We start from the raw sequence: 21,008 nt of genomic DNA, 5'->3' as shown, positions 1-21,008 counted from the left end.
TTACCGTAGGTTCGTGGAGGGGTTCTCCAAAATTTCAATGCCCCTAACCGAGCTTACAAAGAAGAATCAGCGATTTATCTGGACAGATAAATGCGAAGCTAGTTTTCAGGAGCTGAAACAGAGATTGATTACTGCTCCGGTACTAGCTTTGCCTTCGGACGAGGAGAAGTTCGTGGTCTATTGTGACGCATCCAAACAGGGTTTGGGGTGCGTATTGATGCAAGCCGATCGGGTTATCGCTTATGCCTCCCGTCAGTTAAAGGATTATGAACAGCGATACCCGACTCATGATTTAGAATTGGCCGCAGTGGTTTTTGCACTGAAGATTTGGCGGCATTACTTGTATGGTGAGAAGTGCGAGATCTATACCGACCATAAAAGTCTCAAGTATTTCTTTACTCAGAAAGATTTGAACATGAGACAGAGGCGTTGGTTGGAGTTAGTGAAGGATTATGATTGCGAGATCCTCTATCATCCCGGAAAAGCCAATGTAGTGGCCGACGCCCTGAGTAGAAAGGGGCCCGGGCAGGTAGCTAGCATGGTTCAGATCTCACCTCAGCTAGCAGAGGATATGGTCAGGTCCAGCATTGAGTTTGTGGTAGGTCAGCTACACAACTTAACGCTGCAATCTGATCTGTTAGAAAGAATAAAAGTTGCTCAGACGACAGATCCGGAGTTAGTGAAGATCCGAGATGAGGTATTGGCTGGTCAAGCCAAGGACTTTTCAGTGTCAGACAGTGGGATGCTTTTGTATAAAGCCAAGGTTTGCGTCCCGAACAGTGTGGACTTGAGGAACGAGATCTTTGAGGAGGCTCATTCTACTCCATATTCTCTACATCCCGGCACCACCAAGATGTACCAAGACTTGAAACCGTACTTCTGGTGGAACGGTATGAAGAAGAATTTGGTAGAATTCGTATCGAGATGCCTCACATGTCAGCAGATCAAGGCTGAACATCAGAGACCAGCAGGGTTGTTGCAGCCTTTAACCCTACCAGAGTGGAAATGGGAGGATATTACTATGGATTTTGTGGTCGGGTTACCTAGGACCACGGGTATGTATGATTCCATCTGGGTAGTGGTGGACCGATTTACGAAATCTGCTCATTTTCTGCCGGTTAGAACAACGTTTACAGTGGATCAGTTGGCAGAATTATACGTCAGGGAGATAGTGAGACTTCACGGGGTACCGAAGTCTATAGTTTCGGACAGGGATCCGAAATTCACCTCCAAATTTTGGCAAAGTTTGCAACGGGCAATGGGAACGAAGCTAAAATTCAGTACAGCATTCCATCCTCAGACAGATGGTCAGTCCGAAAGGACAATTCAGATATTGGAGGACATGCTGAGAGCCTGTGTTATGGACTTTGAGGGTTCATGGAATAAATACCTACCGTTAGTGGAGTTCTCGTACAACAACAGTTACCAGAGTACGATAGGGATGGCACCCTACGAACTGTTGTACGGTAGGAAGTGTAGATCCCCTATCCACTGGGATGAGACAGGGGAGAGGAAATACCTAGGTCCAGAATCAGTTCAGCGGACCAATGAGGCAATAGAGAAGATTAAAGCTAGAATGCTTGCCTCCCAGAGCAGACAGAAGAGTTACGCAGATCCGAAACGTCGAGATGTTGAGTTCCGAGTAGGGGACCATGTGTTTTTGCGAGTATCTCCGATGAAGGGGATTAAACGTTTCGGGAAAAGAGGCAAGTTATGCCCTAGATTTACAGGACCTTTCGAGATTCTCGAGAAGATAGGTCAAGTGGCATATCGGTTAGCATTGCCTCCAGCGTTATCAGCAGTGCACAACGTATTTCATGTCTCAATGTTGAGAAAATACGTTTCAGACCCCTCTCATATAATCAGTTATGAGAGCCTTCAGCTTCAGTCAGATATGTCCTATGAGGAACAGCCAGTGCAGATCCTGGATAGAAAGGATAAAGTCCTTCGGAATAAGACCATAGCGTTGGTCAAGGTTCTCTGGAGAAGCAGTAAGGTGGAAGAAGCCACTTGGGAGCTTGAATCAGATATGCGAGCTCAATATCCAGAGTTATTCAGGTTAGATTTCGGGGACGAAATCCTTTTAAGGGGGGGATAGTTGTAAAGCCCGCTTAGTTAATTTGGAAATTAGCAGTTATTTATGTTAATCAGGAAATTATTTATAGCTATTTAAATAATTTATCATGGATATTTATGGAATTCAGATATGCATAATTATGTCATCAGCAGTTTTTATATTTCGCATTTCCGGTGTCCGGTATTTTGGAACGCGGCGTTTGGCTCAGTAGAAATCACAACTTAGTATGTTAGTATTTTGGGGACGGGTTTTAGACATTGGGAATGTCGGGAATGGCCGGGAATTTAGAATGTCCCAAAAATACCCCTTTAGTATGAATTATGTGATTTTATGGTGGAGGGGCAAAATGGTCTTTTTGCCCCATTAATATTTTGTCTTATGTGATTTTGTAAATGGAAATTAAATATTATTTGGTTATCTTGAGTTGGCTGAAATAAGTTTAATTATATGTCAATTTTCTTTTAATTTCCCTCATTTCTCAACACTTAGAAAAAAATAGAAAATTTTCCAACAAAACTCTCTCTTTTCCTCTTCACTTTCGGCTGGGTATTGTGGGGTGCAAAGCTGGGTTTTTTCTTCATTTATCTAAGCTAAATTCATCCTAATTGTGAGCTCTTGATTGTGGTAGGTGATTCTAACCCTTTCTCCTTTAATTTCTTGAAAAACTATGTGAAAAATTATGATGCATGCATGTTGTTTTAGATGTTGTTCTTCTTTGTAATTTTGTGGTTGATTTGTGTAGTTCAAGCATGTTATTTTGATAGGATTTAAGCTATGTTGAAAGCATGATAGTTAGATTGAGCTAAGCTTTGTTGTTTTTATGAAAAAAGTATGAATTTTGGATGGAAAGTGTTGTGTTTTGTTTCTGTATAATTGCTGGTTGTTATTGTTAGTTTGCAGAGGTGTTTTAATGCTTAGTTAAGTAGAATTAACTAGGCTAGGGTGCATGCTAGAGGGTTTAACCAAGTTTGAGTTCTTGAACTCAAAGCTTGGTCTTCAATGGTGAAATTTGTTTGTGTGGTTTCTGGGTAGGTTTGTTGCCTTGGATGTGTTATTTGGGACCTATAGAGGAGGTCTGGAAAGTTTGGGATCAATTGGGGTTAAATTGGTCGAGATATGGGAATTTTTGGTTGCTGCCTGCGAGGAACCGGAATTCCGGTTGAGCATCCGGAATTCCGGATGGGGTTCAGAATTTTCCCAGAACCGGAATTCCGGTTGGGCAACCGGACTTCCGGATGGGGGATTTTTCAGAACCCTAGTTTTCCTCGTTTTTGGGTTTTTAGGGGTATTGCCATGCTTTTTATCGATAGGGAAACTTTTAGTTTCGAGTTTTAGTCCCCGGGAAGTGATTTAGCGTGTCACTTATAGCGTTGTGGTTTTTATGGTTTAGGAGCCGATGTCCGCCGTTCAGCTTCAGTTCCAATCAGGTTGACCGGCACACCTGAAATCGGAATCCAGGTAAGATTAGTATAACAGTATGCATATGTAGTTTACATGTTTAGCGTGCATGTAGGAAGCCTGTTAGTTTACATTAGATATGTATTTAGGCTTCGAACCACCCAACCCTGTCACGTCGGTACAGGCTGGAGTATGACCAGCAGCCGGAGTATGACCGGTTCGACCGATCAGGCTGACACTGGTTGGTGGTTCAGTGCTATTGACCTATCCCGTCGGTACAGGCTGGAGTATGACCAGCAGCCGGAGTATGACCGGTTCGACCGATCAGGAGGATACTTGTCAATAGTGCCGTCCCCTGAACGTTCAAAACTCAGTACCATGTTGGACATGGCAGTAGTGCTCAGTACCATGTTGGACATGGCAGTAGCGGGACTCAGTATCGTGTTGGACACGGCAGTCAGTTTTATGTATGATATTATTATGCTTTTCTTACTGAGTCTGTCGACTCACAGTTTACGTTGCATGTGTAGGTAAAGGCAAGGCAGTTGCTGATGGACCGTGAGCGAGCTTATGGGATTGTACATGTCGGGGCGGTTAGGCCTGGAGCGTACGATCCTCGGGACAGCACGGCTGAGATTTTGTAATTGTCGTTAGACGACTTTATTTTGATGTAAAAATTGAACAGTGAAAACGTTTGTAAATATTTTTATAAATCGGGATCCCGAGACTTTTTGCAAAATGGTTTATAAGTTTAATGAAAAAGCAAAATTTTAATTAATCACGTGTTTCCATAAACCTCGTTGATTAGCAACGAGCTGCACAGTACGTTTAAAAATCACGTAATACGCCTAAGTTAGTTAGGGTGTTACAGTGTTAATATTATATGAACATCTCCATTTATAAAGCTAAAAAGTGGGTCAATGACAGAAGTGGTATATCTACAATTACACAAAGATAGAAGTGGTATTTCTGCTTCCTATGCTTATCCAGAGAAAACATTAGATAACGTGAGGTTAACTTTAATATATAAAGATTTTTCTTTTTTAAAAAATAAATAAAAAAAAATATTAATATTCTCCCAAGATAGGTTTGTTAGAGAGATATGTGGCTAAGATGATTTTTTTAATTTAAAAAGAGATTGTTAATATTTAAAGATTGTTTAATTTTTTGGGTTTAATTATTGGGTTTATTTGTTAACGGGAGATCAAACCTAATCGTTAAATTTAACAGAATATTCTTTTATTTTTAAGTATATTCTGTTAAACCAAGAATTGCGGTTAGATAGGTACTTTTAATATATAAAGATACATGTCCTGTTCCTATAGTACTGAAACATTTTTTAAGTTGAAGTTGTTTTATTGGCCTGGTTTAACTTTCTATTCCACTAAGATAGCTCTAATTTTACAAAGAAAACAGTATATGGAATATCTTGCTGGAGATTTTTCCCTTTCAAGAAAGTAGATAGTAAGTATATGTATACAACATTGTATAAACATAGCAATACTTTTACTTGTAATGATAAAAGTAATAAACATCAATCCACCTCTAAAGTGATTGGTGATAAGCACGTAAATACTAGTTATAGATTGGGATTTATGAGTAATTATAATCAAGGAAATAGACCTGCTACCAAGTGAATATTAGATTGTTGTAAAAAGTGAATGAGGTTCAGTCTCGAGTTGCTCACAGTTCCTATAACATAAATTTGAGTTGAATTGGCAAATCTACTTACAAAAAAGTACGTTTCACGTTGTTTCTTGACTTTTCTATATATTTTGTTAGTTATGATTTTTAATTACAAAATTATGTTCTTCAATTAAAAATTTATATAATAAACTAAAAATTAAAAAAAAAAAATATATAAAAATACTTCAATATATATTTTTTTTATTTTTACTCTTTACAATTTTTCATTTACAAAAAATATCTCTTCAGTGAAATAATAAATTATTTTTTAATTGTTTTACAAATTATTTATAATTGTATTATAGTTGTCATATAATTATTTTTCTAATTATTTTTTGTTAGTTAATAGTTTATTTATGGAAAATTTACATTTGGAGCCTTTATTTTGATCTAATTTCCTTTTTTGCCGTGATCTATTATATTGGGTAAGTTTACCGTTTTTTATTACCGTTTTATATTTAATTATCATTTATTGAGCCACGCGTTTCCCAAGTGACGTCAGACCATGTGTTGTCACTTCTTATCCATCATCCCACGTCTTGCATCTCACGCGCGTCAGGGGTATCACGTTTTTTGATATTCATGATAATTGCTCCCTATTTTGTAGACTTGTAAGTATACTGTCTAGTTAGAGGGAGGGAGCGGTTTATAGGGTTTTTTAGTGGGTTTCTTTTTTTTCAAGTTCAGAAATTTCTAGTGTGGGTATTTTTTAGAGAGAGTTTTGAAATTCAAAATTTCTCTCTATTTAGTGTGGCAGTTTCATAGAGGGTTATTCATTTAAAACTTTCTCAAAAAAATCTGATTGTAAATGGTTAATACTCGTTCTTCCCTTTCTCCATCTGGTTCATCGAAGCTTCTTCTTGACAAGTTAAAAATGAAGAAAACGATTTCTGAAGATGACAATGAAGATCTTTCTGGTGGTTCTGAGGGCTCTGGTGATGTTTCTGTTAAGGAAGTGAAGAGGAAGCAATATAATCGTGGAAACAAGAAGGTTACTGACGATCGGCCTTTGAAAAAATTGAAACAAGTTGTTGAATATGATGAGGACTTCTACGACAGTGATGATCTAGAAGTTGAGAACAATGAATCGATGAAGGTATGTGTTCTTATTTTTGTTTATTTTTCAGTTTTTTATTTACTTTTTATGAGATTTTTTGGATTAGGTATTCTTTATAACTTTTTCTATTATCGATTTAGGTTTTGTTGTTATTTTTTAATTTTTTTATTGATTTTTATTTTTCATTTTGGTAGTTGTTTCTTGTTTTCTGAGTAGGGTGACACATATATATATATTTATATTTTGTTTTCATTTTAGGTTTGTTGTTTGAGATTCTTTTATTTCCTTTTCATATTCTTTGTTGATGCTATTTCATCTTCAATTTTTGGGCATATTCATTTGTTAATTTGATGTTGCATATGTATGAGTGGATTTTCTTTTCTTTTTCGTTTTTATCTGTTAGTGTTAATAGTGTTGTTTTGGTTTGTATATTTAAGTTTTAGTTTGTTTTTTTTTTTTAATTTTTTTGTTTTTTTAGGTTTTTTTTTTTTATATTAAAGTTTATTTAGGTGTTTATTATGTTTATATTTTTTTTTTGTATATGATTTAGTTTATTTTGTTTGTTATTATGTTATTGTATACTTTACTATTCCTACAGTTTCTTAATTCACACACTTACAAATCAAGCACAATACAGAAATGATTGGCATAGTTGTTGGGGAAATTGGTTCCGTCGTTTGTATTTTTGTTTATTTTTTTCAATTACATTTATATTAACAAATCAAGCACAATTTACAGAAATGATTGCCGTTATTGTTAGGTGGTTAATATTTTTGTATATGATTTAGTTTGTTGACATATATGGCCTCTCGTGAATTCTAAAAATATAGTAGAGTAGATTATATATAAAGAAAGAAAAGAAAACAACATGGTTGGACACATGATTTTGTAGTTGGATCAACAACGGTCCACCGGCAGTTGACCAAATTAAAATCTTGTAATATATATATATATATATATATGAAGCATTTTTATTTATAAGTCACACACAATCACGGAGTACTATTCATATATATAAGTAAATTTAGTATCAAACCTTTTATTTGATGATATAAATAAGAGAGAGAGATTTGTTGTTATTGTTAAACTAACTAACCATTTAGATTTTAGAACACCTCTTTTTATTATTGTTATTGTTATTGTTAAACTAACTAACCTTTTTTATATACTTTACTATTTTCACGAGTAAACAGTAATGTTCTGTTTTTTTTTTTATTATTGTTGGTATGTCAACTGTTTTGTTTACATAGTTTTCTTTGTTATTTAGTTGTTGGGGACATTGGGTCCATTGTGTTTGTTTTTGTTTATTTTTCAATTACAAATGATTGCCGTTATTCTTAGGTGGTTAATATTTTTGTATATGATTTAGTTTAATTTTTTAATATTTATGTATTTTTGTATACTTTGCTATTTTCAGGAGTAAACAATAATGTTATGTTTTTTCATTATTGTTGGCATGTTGACTGTTTTGTTTACATAGTTTTGTTTATTTGTAATTTTTTATTTTAATTTTTTTATGTGATTACTATTTTAATTTTTTAGGAGTGGGAGTTATATTTCAAGCATGAGGATAGGGTTGGTGGAAGAATAATTTTTTTTCCTAACCATGAAAACAATGTTATTGCCATTATCAATAGTAAATTGACTCCTTCTCAAGCAAAGCTGTTTCGTGAGACATGTTTTGGACATTTTTTGGACATGAATCCAATCGCAATGCAAACTCAGTTGATTCACAGTGCTTTGCACAGGGAGGTACACCAGAAAAATCCTTATGAAATGTGGTTCAAATTTGGTTCTCAAAATTTCAGGTTTAGTTTGGCTGAGTTTGCTGTTGTGACTGGTTTATTATGTGTTGGTGATTCTGATATGAGTGGTTATGCAAAGAAGGAGAATGCATTTGTGGATAAGTATTTTAGTGATCAACAAGTAACAGTCAGTGCTGTGGAGGAGAGGTTTAGGTATAGTGATTTTAAGTTGGACGAATACGCTGTTAAGATGGCGGTGTTGTATTTCGTTTCTAATTGCTTGTTCACAAGCCCTAATTCCAAGAAGGTTCCTAATGAAATACTCAATATTGTTGGGATTGGTGATTATGAGAGTTTTCCTTGGGGAAAATTAGTTTTTAAGAAAACTTTACACAACTTGAGGATTGGTTTGAGGGGTGTACCAAAGAAAAAAACAGGGAAAGATATTGGTTCCAAGCATATTGATAAGCGTAAAGGGAAAGCAAAGGCTGCTGATAAAGAATCTTCGAGGACTTACAAGTTGCCTTGTTTTCCTTATGCATTTCTTGTTTGGATTTACGAAACTATTCCTCTTTGTCAGAAGGCTGGTTTTTGTGAATATGATAGTGATCCAGAATATAGGATTTGTAGATGGTTGAATGTGGGTCTTCCTAATAATAGTGCTGTTGAGAGGAAAGTTTTTTCATCTCCTAAGGTACATTTTTATTTATTTTTTTGATATTATGTAGTTTACATTTTTTTTTATTTTTTGAAGTTTATTGGTTACTAATTGTGTTTATTTTTTTTTTTTTTGTTTCGTGATAGCTGAAAGGTGAATATATATTTCCTACAGATGAAGAGAGATCAATGCTTAATCTATCTGGTCTTGAGTTTATTGAGAAGGAAGATTCAGATGTTGATGTTGATCGAGTTGGTGCGATTGGTTTACAATCTTCTATTTTAAATGAGTTAAGGAGGGACGTTAAAAAAGTAATTCAAAAGCAATTACATTTTGATGGGTCTTTTGAGGGTTTTACATCAGATATTAAGTGTAGATTCAAGGAGTTGGAACTCAATATGATTTCCCACATAGATTCTAAGATTGATGAAAGTTTGCAATTTTACTTGGATTTGAAATTTAATGACTTGAAAGAAAAGTTTGATGATTTAAAAGCTTCTCAGAGTGTCGTGGATATCCGTGATGATAGTGGTGGTGATAGTGATGATGTGAGTGTTTATCCATTTGTTAATTGTTTAGTTGTCTTACTATTATTCGTTTGTATGTTTATTAATATTTGTTTTAATGCAGGAATCTGGTTTGAAAGATGGTGTTAATGTTGATTTGGCAGTGAAGGATGTAAATATGATTATTTATTTTTTTTTACTTGTTTATTTTTATTTTATAGTTTTAAAGTTCTTATTTTTATAATTGATGTGTTTGTTTGTTTTTTCAGGATCTAGTTATGAAAGATGTTGATGATGTAGATTTGGTTACTGAAAATGTTAAAGATTATTCTATTGTATGTCTGTAAATAGTTTTGTATTTTAATGAGCTTTATTATTTTTTGCAATATTAAGTAGTTTTATCTTCTTTATGATTACTTAGTTTTTCTCATATTCTTTTTAATTATTTGTTTGTAACAGGATCCTGTTTTAAATCTTGCTGAAAGTGGTGGTGTGTTGGTTAATGAGGGAGACACTGTTGTAGAGGTTTTGTTCATGTTTCCTTTATAAATATTTTGTTGTTTACAGTTTTGTATTTTATTGTTAAAAGAAATTATTTTGTATATGGATATGATTTATTAAAAGACTAATTAATATGATTTATTATTTGTTATGTTTAATTATTTTTATTTATATCATTATTATTTTCAATATGTTTAATTAGGGTGAAGGTTTACAAAATGTTGGAGATGGTGGTTTGGTTAAAGAAGGACACCTTTGCTTTACTGGTAATGTTTTTATTTTCTATTTGATTTTGTGTTTTTATATAAAAATTTGTTTACATGTAACTGTTTACAGTATTACTGTTTACAGGTAATGTGTTTTACTGTTTACATATTTTTTGTGTGTTTTCTATAAGTTTTGACTTTGTTTACAATTTTGTTGTTATTTTATGTAAATATTTTTATATTTTTATTTAAGTTTATGCTTCACAATAAGTTTTATATATGTTTTGTAGGGTGATAATGATGATGTTCCAAGTTTTGATATAATGGGTTTTCTTTCATCTCAGCCCGATGCTAATGCTGATAAAGAGAAGAGGAAAAAACAAGATGAAGATGATCATGCTAAGTTTAAAGATTTAAATAAGAAATCAAAGGATGATGAAGATGATGGTGAGGACCAGGTAACTATTTTGTAGATTCTGTTTTTTTTTATTTTCTTAATTTTTTTTTTCAATTTTTTATTTTTATTCTCATTATATGTTAATTTCATTTTTTAGGGTATGGGTGGTGATGCTGTTTCTTCTATTGTCAAGGAAGTTATAAAGGGAATTAATGAGGGTGATGACAAATCTAAAAAAGGTGGATCGGCTTACCAAGGATGATGTTGGTGGTGAAGCAAGAAAAAATATGGTTGATTCATCTGCAATTGATGTTGTTGTGGCTGGTGTCATTGGGTCTCCTAACTTGTTTGATAGTCAAGGTACAGAAGATAGTATTACTTTGTCAGCCATGGAGATCATTAATGAAAAAATTGAAACCATTGAAGGAAGCCTGAAAAAGGTACGTATAATGTTAATGGAATTAACAGTTTGTCAAAGTGTTTCTTTTTTTGTTTGTATATTGGTTTGTTTATTATTGTTTATGTATTAATCTGTTTGATTTTGTTTCTAGGAAAAGAATTTAGAAGCTAATTCTTATGAGTTTGCAAAGAGGGTTCCCAATATTGGATCTGCATTGAGGAGTCCATTTACATCTGATTTTGGTTCTATTGGGAGTAGTAGTAAACCAAAGGGAGAACAATCTAAGTTGCTTGCTTTTTCTTCAGTTGCACTTGACCGTATTGATGATCTTCAGTCTAAACTTTTTGAGCAGTGGTTTAAGGTCGGTTTCAATGATAGGAACAAGATTAAAAAGTTTAAAGAACGTGATAGGAAATTGAAAGTCCCGTTGGATTTTGCAATTATGAAGATTGATGATAAGATGTGGTTTTATGATTTGCTGACTCCTGGAAGAAATTTGTCATGCTCGGTTAGTCCATTTATTTTTTTTATTTTTATGTTTGATTTTAAATGGGTTTTTACATTATATTTGATTTTTTATGAATTTATTTTGGCTTTTTTTTTTCTGATGCAGCATTTGGATGTTTGTTTTTACTACTTGAGAAAGGAGATAAAGTACAATGAGAGTGTAAACTCTTTTGTTAATACCACTGATTGTTTCTTTGCTGCCCAGATTTTTGAGATGTATAATGAGTTTGTTAAGAATGATTGTGACATTGAATCTGTTAAGAAGGACAAAGAAAGCTTCTGCATACGTAGCTGGTTTTGGTATGTATTGCAGTAGAAAATGGATTGAATTAGATAATGTCTTAATGCCTATTAATCTGATTGATTTGGCTCACTGGATTATGTGCATTTTTGACATACGTTTGAGATGTCTTAAAGTGTGCAATTCTATGAGATTTGGGAGGTACAAGAACTCAGAAAAATTGGTTCGTGCTTTTGCTGTCATGTTGCCTATTTTGTTGTCACATGTAAATTTTTATGATCAAAGGAAAGATATTGATAAGAGCACAGGATTTTTTCAAGGAAAGAGTGAGACAGACCCTTTGGAAATTGTTATCGTTCAAGATTTGCCTCAACAAGAGCAGTGGTAATCTTTTTTTTTTGTTATTTTTTTGTTTTTATGTTCTTATTTGATTATATTCGTTTATGTTTCTTTTTTGTATCTAACTGTTTGTTTTTGATTTGTCACAGTGACTGTGGTGTTTTTGTTATAAAGTACGCTGAGTATTTTATTCATGGATTGATTGACAAGATTCCGAAGGAGTTGGACATTCCTTTTGTTCGAAAGAAGCTGTGTGTTGAGCTCTTTGTTCATGCTAAGAAGAAGGAAGTGAGTGGTTATGAATCACCTTCAGAGTATCCTGGGAGGATGGAAAAGGATGGAAAGAAAAAGAAGTAGTTGTTTAATGTAGTTGGAAACACTTTTGTTTCTTGTTGTTTTGATACTTTTGTACGGGTTATTATTGACTAGTTTGGGTAGTTATGAACGTTAAACATATTAACCTTCTTTTTGCTTGGTCATTTTGTCAAACGTATGTATGGATATTGGAACTATTTTCAGTACCTTTAATATGATATTAATGCAGGTTGCTTTTGGAGTTAAGTTTGAAGTTTTTTTTCTTTTACTAGATGTGTAATATAATGTAAGATTATTATGGAATTTTATCAGTTTGGTTTTTTGTTAATGGTAGTATGTATTTTTTTTGTTTGTTGTATTCTTTTTTTTGAGTTTGGTCTGATTAAGTTGGTATTTTTCTTTTTTCAGGGTTTGTAAACCGTTGCATATATCTTCTGTTTTTTATTTATATTTTTTGGAAAAGAGGTACACACTTTCAAATCATAGAGGTATTTTTGTTTATTTTTTCAATTTATTATGTTTAAGAAATTAAGTTAAATAATATTGATTACATTTTTTTTTACTATCAAATTAACAACTAAATTGTTTATGAAAATGTTAATGAAGAAAATATTTTTAAAATAGTTTTGTAAATTATAAATCAAGATTCAAATTATTGGTTTTTTCTTTTATATTTTTGAAATCATTTTATTTACAAAATATATTTGTTATGTTTATTTTGTTAATTTTCGTAAAACAGTAAGCACATTTGTGTTCATCTTTATTTATTTATATGAAGGTATTTAAAATGAAAAATCAGAAGTTCTTAGTGTTCCTTTATTTTGTCTTATATTTGTAAAAATAAGAAATCTGAAAGACATTTTTTTGTTGTATAGTTTGTTTCTAAAGTAACTTTCTTCTCTTCAGTGGATTTAGAATTGCTTCATTTTTGCAAGACCGTCGATTATGTCCTTTTTGGTTGCATTTTCCACACTTGACTTTTGTTTTTGTGTCCATTGCTCCTTTATATCTATCTTTCTTTGGCCTCCCAGCTGGTCTTTTATATTTTGGTGGATGTACTGTGATATTCTTCACATCCTCTGGTATATTCCATGATGTTGCTTCACCTAATGGAAGTATGCTATCCTCATATGTTGACATGAAAGCTTCTTTAGTGTAGTAGTAGGAGCAGTATTTGTAGCAAGAGAAGTTTCTTTTGGCTAGTACAGCCATTGCATGCGAGCAAGGCATTTCGTCATAGTCAAACTTCTGACACGTGCATGTTTTGTTTTCCAGATTTACTATGTAGGAGCTTGTATAATCGTGCACTTTGTATACAAGAAGGTTTACTGTCTCAACCTGCATGAAGAATTTATTCAATTTTTTGTTATTATGTTTTTTTTAGAAATTATATTGTTTACTGTTAATGATTTTTTTTATATTTTTCAAACAAAGTACGAAATTTAATTTAAATTAATGTTAAGTGTACCTTGTATTTTAAGCCCATTTCTCTTTGTTTCTTGAGAGCCTTTTCTGGAATATTTGCCAAAGTAGTGTCCGTTTTCAAGGCTCTATTTTTGTTTTCCCAATACCATCTTTGTACCAAAGAGTGTAGACATTCTAGTAAGGTTGCAACTGGTAATTCTCTTACTGATTTGAGAGCTGCATTCACTGACTCTGCTATGTTTGATGTCATTGTTTTGTATCTTTTATTCATGCTGTATAGCCTTGTCCATTTATCATATCCAACTTCATTGGCCAAGAAATCTCTTATTCTTAAGTCAATGTTGTCCAAATCTTGCATGCATTTCTCAAATTCTTCTATAGTGTAAGCTTTCGAAGCTCCATCAAATGCATGTTTGAGCTCATCTCCTCCTTTTTTGAATTTCATTTTTAGATTTTTGAGCAAGTGATAGCAACATACCCCATGCATTAGGAGTGGGAAGTTTGACTTTGTTGCTTTGTATATACTCTCATGCCTATCCGAGATTATGCATTGTCCTTCTCTTTCTCCATATGTTTCTTTTATTTTTTGCATGAACCAATTCCAGGAGTTGTCATTTTCAGAATCCACTATTGCGAATGCAAGTGGAAATATATGCCGATTTGCATTTTGTGCATTTGCAGTCAATAGAGTACCTCCATATTGGTTTGTCAAGAATGTACCATCTGTGACTATTATTGGGGTGCAATGTTGCCAACCTTTGATTGAAGCTCCTATAGCGAAGTATAGATACTTGAATTTACCATCTTCATCAGTAACAAGATCTGTGATTGTTCCTGTTACATAAGTAACTTTTTAGTTTATTTTATTATTGAATATTTTTGTATACTGTTTTGAATATATTTTGATGTTTTATGTTAAATTATTAATTTTTTTTTCTATATTAGTATACTATTAAGTTTTTTGATTTACGATATGCAAGAGTATAAAAAGAATACCTGGATTGGATATTTGCATCATGTATAATATGGATGGTATTTCGCCATACGATTCTTGTGGGCAGCGTCTAGCATCCACCATAGCTTTTTCTCTTGCTCTCCATGCTTTTTGGTAGGATATTGAGACACTATAGTCATCTGCAATGTCGTCTACAATTTCATTTGGAGTGTAGTTTCTTTTTGGGTTGACAAATTTGTTTTTTATCACATGCCCAACTAGGTTGCTTGTGGCTTGAGGATGGTTTCCGGAGGTGATATCTAACGAACATGTATGGTCATATTTTATCTTCCTAACTTTGAACATTTCTGTTTTTCCATGTTTTGAAGCTAGGAAACTCCACTTGCAATTTTCATCAACACAAACGATTTTATAGTCAAGAGTTGATGATCTCTTCACCTTGAATGGCTGGTTTTGTCTAATTGAGTATAGGCTGATTGCATTCTTCAGTGTTTGCTTGTTTGAAAAGACTTGGCCAACATGTATTCTGTCAATTTGAGGATTTGTAATTACTTGGTTTATCTCTGAACTTGTTTGCAGTGCTTGTTGTGCATGATCATAAGCATAATCTGCTACCAATTGTGCATATTCTGTTCTTGTTGGTAACATTCGCATAATCGCATACTTGTTTCTCCAATTTCTAAATAATTGTTGCTGGCAAGACATTCAGGTGATGCTGATGATTCAAATGTGTTTACCATCAAAGGGTATCTTGTTTCATCATCATTTTTCTTCCTTATTTGATGGTAGAACTTGCAGCCATTGTCATCTTTGATGGTTATAGGTGGTATCCCTTCTTTAATTTGAAATTTCACTGTAATTCCATACTTGTTTCTGTCTATTGATAAGGTTTCATAGATCTCCTGTGCAAGAACATTATAGGAACATTTTATTGGGATTAGTATACCTGCCACTTCATAATCATTGTATGTTGTTTTGTCTACCCATGTTCCATTGTAGAAAAGGATGATTGTCATGGGGTCCATTGGTTCCTGTGTGTTATCATATACATATTAGTTTATTTATTATTTTTTTTTAATGAAATTTTAAGTATTTGTGAAAATTAATGTTGATATTTTTTTGCACAGTAATTATGTTTTTGTTTGGAAAAAAAAAAAATCGATGAATTGCATTTAGCATAAACATGAAGAAATTGCACTGTGAATAGGAAAATTTATGATCATGTTATTTGTAATGATATTTCTTAACAATGTAATATTACAACAAAGATATAGATTACCTTTTTCTGTTCGATGATTATTTTTGGTTGCGCGAAGAACAGAGCACAGTCAACAAGTTTTTCGCGAGTAACGATTTTTCTCCATTGTTTTATTTTTTGGCCGGCAACATCTACGCAATCGTGTTGTATTGAGGATCGTTTTCTTTTTTTGAGAAACAACTTCGATTCTTGTTTTTGATTGAAATTTTGAAGATCGTTGTCGAAGCTTTTTTCTTCGTCAATGGTGTTTTCTGTTTTCAGGATCTAATAAGAATTTTCTATGTTTTTTACTCACAGTAACACAGAATCGAAGTCGTAGACAGATTCGAAATCGTTTTTTGATTTCGATTTGTTGATTATTGAATTTCAGGTTGTATTCCAAGGTTTTTTTGGTCGTTAATGGTTTTTTTTTTTTTGTAAAAATGATTCAAATTGATTTGAAAACTAACAAATCGTGAATTTATATGTTCTTGTATGTGCGTTTGTATTTCACGCACTGGTTGTAAGATTCATATTCCATTTTTTGTTAATTTTTTGGCGCGTATGGTCGATCGTGTTTTTTTTGTTTGCGTTATTTTTTTTTTTTCAATTCAGGTAGGAGAAGCCTACGTGTCACGTTATTAGGGTTCATTTTTTTAATTAAGGTTATTTCTGTTAATTGATTATATTATAGGTATAATACTAAAATTTTCCCTTTATTTATTGTTGTCATAAAATTAATTTCTCGTCGTTTTATTTTTTAATTTTTGCTAAACAAAATGTATTTTTATAATTTAAAAACTTTATAAAAATAATTTTTTTAATTAAAATTTTAGACGGTAAAATTAGATTTGTCGTCTTCATTATACTAACTTATATTTCTGCTCATATAAAGTGTTTTAGTTTGTAGATCAATATACAATGAGATTGATGAATTGAAGGTAATTGTTACTTTTTCAAAGACATCAATGAGATAATAACAAGATAGAGTAGTATTGAGTTTTTTAATAAAGATTTGGTGCACTCTTCATCCTAATTAAATTATTATTGTTATGAGATACCAATTTATTTAACACTCTACTTTTTTAATAAAGATTTGGTGCACTCTTCATCCTAATTAAATTATTATTGTTATGAGATACCAATTTATTTAACACTATTATAAAGTAAATTAAACTGTTTTTTATAATCTTTATTAAAGTAAAATATATAACACATTATATTAAATTACACTAATAATCATATTACACGTTACAAAAGTATTAAACACTATTCAACTCTTTAACATTTCTCTAATATTATTGATCCACTAATTAGGTTGTCCATTATGAGCCAATGACTATTTATACATTTAGACAAATATTAGGCCGTTTTTTGTTAATTTGCTTTCCTATCTAACCTACTCACATTATCCTTTCTAGAAAAAATAAAAAATAAAACATCCTACTCTTTTGACGTCTTTGGCACCATAAAAGTACGTGTTAGGCAGCTTCACCCGCTCGTTGACAAAATAAGTGGCCATTTCTCATTATTATTATTATTATTAGTATTGTTTGTTGATTTTTTTAATAGAAAATTAAAATTTTATTAACCATGAAACCCATTATCATAATTGATAATAAATCAAAATCTCCCAAACTAAAGTTAAGATCAAGATAAAGAATGAAAAACTCTAACAAAACTATAAATAACTGAATTTTGAAAAACAAATTTTCACAAAAAGTAAATTGACAAGCAATATTTTGCAATCTTTAATAATATCAGTAAAAAAAATCATAAAAATTGAACTCCTCAAAGCTTGCAATGCCACGAGACAGTCAGACGGTAAAAAAATTGGTGCACCCACAAACTCTGCTTAATCCAGCTGAGATCTTCCCGAATGCTCACAAAGTAATATTTATTTAATTACACAAAATAGTATTTATTTAATTGCCAAAATTTTATCATAAATTTATATAGTTGGGTAGCTACTATGTGTAGTATAAATCTCGCAAATCCCCATTTTAATATGCTTAATATTGTAGGGAAAATTATGGTGACAATTGATGATACAACTACGCTCTATTATAACTAATTGAAGATAATTTATATTTATTCTACGCACTTTCGATGTCGAAAAATACGTATCATCACCTAATAAGTCTTTGAAAATATGAGACTTTTACAAAAATATTTATCTTCTTTTGTTACTTTTACATGTTCACAGACCTTACTTTTTTCTATTTACATTTTACAAAATTAATTTTTTAAAAATACTATTTTAAAGTTTCAAAATTACAAAAATATTGTGTTATAGTAAAAATAAAAATAACTAATAAGTGACTATAGAACACCTAAACAACAACAAAAAATTAACTATAAAAAAAAAAAAAAACAATAAAGCAACATAAAAACATCAAGACATTAACCATATTATAAAAATATGCAAATCAATATCGATTTCTGAATTTATTTTTGTACTAAAAAGTTCTTTATTTTTTTCCTATGTTTTGAGAACTTGGTAATTCTTTCTTTGTATTATTGCCTTATTTTCTTTCTTAAAAGTTTTTGGTTAAAGCTTTATACTTCTCAAATCTATTTTATTTTCTTTATTTAGTAACAATTAAAATAATAATATACCTTTTAAAAATAAAATAAAAGATTACGTTTAGGGGTGCTGATGCGCGTGGTAAGTTACAGTAAATTTACGAATATTTTAATTATAATACCTCCAATTATTTTAGTATAATTGTTAGAAAAGATCGATCCCACGAACACTATGTTTATTAAATTATTCACAAATTAGTGACAAAAGTTTAAAAAGGGGGGTTTTGAAGTTTATAGTAAAATAACATAAATAAAAATAAAATAAAATATTAAAATTGAAACTGCGATATGAGAAACTAGTTAAAAGTTATTTGCCCCCCTGAACAATCATTCCTAATTCCTATTAACACTACTACAGAAAGCACATTTCTCGTCAATCTTTAATTGACTTTAAAAGTTTTGTCTTCGGCTCCCCCAACTGACGTATATATTGTAGACGCAAAAAGTGTTTGTATTTGAGTCGGTTCTCAATCGTTGTGTAAAATTATTTCTGTCGGTTTTCAACACTCGCAAACAATAAGGAAAATAATTTTTACACTTATCTCATCGGTGTATAACAGACACACTAAATAGAGACACCAAAAAAAAAAAAAAACTTCAGATCTCAGCCCATACAAATAAAGTTTAAGCACAATTAAAAATAATAATAAACACAAATCAAAACCCAGACCTCAAATATTACGCATTATAAATACAAATATTACACAATATATATATTACATGAAATTTTTTAGATATATATTGTGTAATGCACAAATCAAATGTTTTTAGAAAAGCTGCCACCAACCATCGTCGCTCAGATCGTGAGCCACAAACACCTGCAAAAATTGAGAGGCAGTGAGAGAGTGCTAGCAACGAAGATAAGGACAGAGAGAGAGAGAGAGAGAGAGAGAGAGAGAGAGAGAGAGAGTGATCGAGAATGGGTGAGAAACCATACCTAAGTTGGTGCGAGCGACGAGGGTCGTGGTCATTTTAGGGTAGAGGTCGTGATCTGCTACCAACTCACTAACGAATATCGTGGTCGAGGCGGCTGTGATGAATGTACATGCGCAAGAGAGAGAGAGAGAGAGAGAGAGAGAGAGAGAGAGAGAGAGAGAGAGAGAGTTTGTAGAATGAAGGGGGCGACTATGTGAGAGTTATGGTTATTAGGTTTTTAAGTGTATTAGGCTGAACCCCATAGTGGGGTTTTTTTTTTTTTCATAAATGCATTTTGTAATTTTAATGACATTAAAATTGACGAAAAATCTGGTTATTGTAGTAGTGTAATGAATGTAATATCAATTTCTAATCAAACTATTTGTAATGACCGCTCTAGTAATTTAGATTAATAAGAGCAATTAGCACTAATGTTTATTATTCTATTATTTTATTATTATTTGTGAATTTATTTAATTCTGGACCCCAATATTTAGAAATAAATATTAGAGTTATCTCAATTCTGGAGATTTTATTAAACTCTAGGGGTATTATTTAGCTTATATGTATATTATGCTATTTTTGTAATTTTTGCTCGGCGACAACGGAAAATGCGATGGATGGCTAGATTGATCACATGGGTAAGTTTAGAATCTTATTTCATAGTGGGAAATATTTTAGAGAAAATAAATTATCGGGATTGATCGGGGTTATGGGATTTGACCATTTTACCCCTAGTTTTAAAAATACCCTAGTTTTAAGTTAAGGGGCATTTTAGTCATTTGCTATTAAGTGGAATAGGTGGTTGTCCCATTAGTTGACACCTAGCACTCTCATTAAAATTCAGCAAGGGATTAGTGAGTGATTCCCTTTTCATTTGAAAAATAAGTTTAGAAAATTAAAAGAAAAATCAAGATAGAACACTCTCTCTCTCTCTTTTCTCTTTCGGCTGGGGCAAAAACAAGGGGGAAATCTCACCTTCAAGCTAGTATTTCTTGAGAATTAAGCAAGTTTGTGGTGAATCTTAAGCAAGGTAAAACCATAGAACTTTTGAATATTTGTTTTTAAGGTTTTTCCCGAGTTTGAGATTGTGGAATTGTGATTTAGTGGCTGTTAAGATTTAAAGCTTATGTAATCTGATTTCTAAGTCTATTTTGAGTTGATTTTGAGCTCTGGTTATTAGCTTTGAGCTGTGGTGAGGGTAGTGAGCAAGCATGAGCTTTAAAGCTCATGGTTTGAGCTTTAATGGCATAATTTGATTTAGTGGTCTTTTCTGTGAATTGCTGGTTGGAAAATGTTGTGTATGCATTGTATAGGTATACTGGAGAGTTTGATAAAGTTTGGTTGAGTTTTGAGCTCAAGGGGAGACTTTTCGGGTTCCCAGCACAGAACCGGAATTCCGGTTCTGGGGACCTGTGGCAACCGGTCGACTGGTTGGTGACCCAGAACCGGATTTTCGGTTGGGAACTGGTTTGCCTGTTAGGGGAATTTTCAAAACCCTAGTTTTGCCCAATTTTGAGATATTTAGGGTATTGCCATGAGGTTTATCGATAGGGAAACTTTTAGTTTCAAGTTTAAGTCCCGGAAAGTGATTTAGCGAGTCACTCATCTGTGTTGCAATTATTGTGATTAGGGCATCCATCTAGCACGAGATTTCCGTTCAGGTCGGCCAGCACACTTGAATTCGGATTACAGGTAAGAACTGTGTATAATGTATGATGTGATTATCTGAATGTGTGTATATGTGTTTGTATATGCATGCTTGAATTATGTTATGCACTACCAACACTTGTATGAATAAGTTATAGAGTGCATTGGTATAGTGATGATTGTCGTTGAGAGTACGATACAGTGATA

General features: G+C 32.4%; 3 protein-coding genes and 1 long non-coding RNA gene across 4 annotated transcripts; 2 read left to right on the top strand and 2 right to left on the bottom strand.

Moving 5' to 3' along the window:
- The first annotated feature begins 4,403 nt into the window (after positions 1–4,403).
- Positions 4,404–10,340, top strand: LOC115713131 (uncharacterized). The gene is made up of 4 exons (XM_061117283.1): positions 4,404–6,257; positions 7,761–8,657; positions 8,768–9,169; positions 9,252–10,340. Exons 1-4 carry the CDS (start codon positions 5,970–5,972, stop codon positions 9,369–9,371), a joined length of 1,707 nt encoding a protein of 568 aa, XP_060973266.1. The 5' UTR covers positions 4,404–5,969; the 3' UTR covers positions 9,372–10,340.
- Positions 10,341–10,366: 26 nt separating this feature from the next.
- LOC133038856 (uncharacterized) lies at positions 10,367–14,057 on the top strand. Its single transcript, XM_061117282.1, has 4 exons — positions 10,367–10,671; positions 10,783–11,139; positions 11,245–11,763; positions 11,868–14,057. Exons 1-3 carry the CDS (start codon positions 10,444–10,446, stop codon positions 11,452–11,454), a joined length of 795 nt encoding a protein of 264 aa, XP_060973265.1. The 5' UTR covers positions 10,367–10,443; the 3' UTR covers positions 11,455–11,763; positions 11,868–14,057.
- On the bottom strand, positions 12,916–15,438 carry LOC115695313 (uncharacterized). The gene is made up of 4 exons (XM_061118130.1): positions 15,078–15,438; positions 14,455–15,021; positions 13,502–14,292; positions 12,916–13,371 (listed from the first exon to the last, which is right to left on the bottom strand). The coding sequence occupies exons 1-4, from the start codon at positions 15,436–15,438 to the stop codon at positions 12,916–12,918; spliced, it is 2,175 nt and encodes a 724-aa protein (XP_060974113.1).
- Positions 15,439–18,406: 2,968 nt separating this feature from the next.
- On the bottom strand, positions 18,407–19,601 carry LOC115724446 (uncharacterized). The gene is made up of 2 exons (XR_004013196.2): positions 19,174–19,601; positions 18,407–19,054 (listed from the first exon to the last, which is right to left on the bottom strand). It is a non-coding gene; the product is annotated as an uncharacterized LOC115724446 (long non-coding RNA).
- Positions 19,602–21,008: the final 1,407 nt, after the last annotated feature.

Source organism: Cannabis sativa, chromosome 6 (genome assembly GCF_029168945.1).
Source record: "Cannabis sativa cultivar Pink pepper isolate KNU-18-1 chromosome 6, ASM2916894v1, whole genome shotgun sequence".
Classification (NCBI taxonomy): Eukaryota; Viridiplantae; Streptophyta; class Magnoliopsida; order Rosales; family Cannabaceae; genus Cannabis; species Cannabis sativa.
Note: the sequence above shows the minus strand (reverse complement) of the source record. Positions and strands in the feature narration are given on the sequence as shown.

What these genes read in the sequence shown, in the direction of transcription:
- LOC115713131 (XM_061117283.1), top strand. Translation starts at nt 5,970, where the DNA reads ATGGTTAATACTCGTTCTTCCCTTTCTCCATCTGGTTCATCGAAGCTT. An exon ending in AAGTTTTTTCATCTCCTAAG is followed by an intron (nt 8,658 to 8,767) that starts GTACATTTTTAT and finishes GTTTCGTGATAG; the next exon opens with CTGAAAGGTGAATATATATT. An exon ending in GTGGTGGTGATAGTGATGAT is followed by an intron (nt 9,170 to 9,251) that starts GTGAGTGTTTAT and finishes GTTTTAATGCAG; the next exon opens with GAATCTGGTTTGAAAGATGG.
- LOC115695313 (XM_061118130.1), bottom strand. Translation starts at nt 15,438, where the DNA reads ATGGACCCCATGACAATCATCCTTTTCTACAATGGAACATGGGTAGAC. An exon ending in TTTAGAAATTGGAGAAACAA is followed by an intron (nt 15,022 to 15,077) that starts GTATGCGATTAT and finishes AATTGGTAGCAG; the next exon opens with ATTATGCTTATGATCATGCA. An exon ending in GATGCAAATATCCAATCCAG is followed by an intron (nt 14,293 to 14,454) that starts GTATTCTTTTTA and finishes CTTATGTAACAG; the next exon opens with GAACAATCACAGATCTTGTT.
- LOC133038856 (XM_061117282.1), top strand. Translation starts at nt 10,444, where the DNA reads ATGAGGGTGATGACAAATCTAAAAAAGGTGGATCGGCTTACCAAGGAT. An exon ending in TTGAAGGAAGCCTGAAAAAG is followed by an intron (nt 10,672 to 10,782) that starts GTACGTATAATG and finishes TTTTGTTTCTAG; the next exon opens with GAAAAGAATTTAGAAGCTAA. An exon ending in GAAGAAATTTGTCATGCTCG is followed by an intron (nt 11,140 to 11,244) that starts GTTAGTCCATTT and finishes TTTCTGATGCAG; the next exon opens with CATTTGGATGTTTGTTTTTA.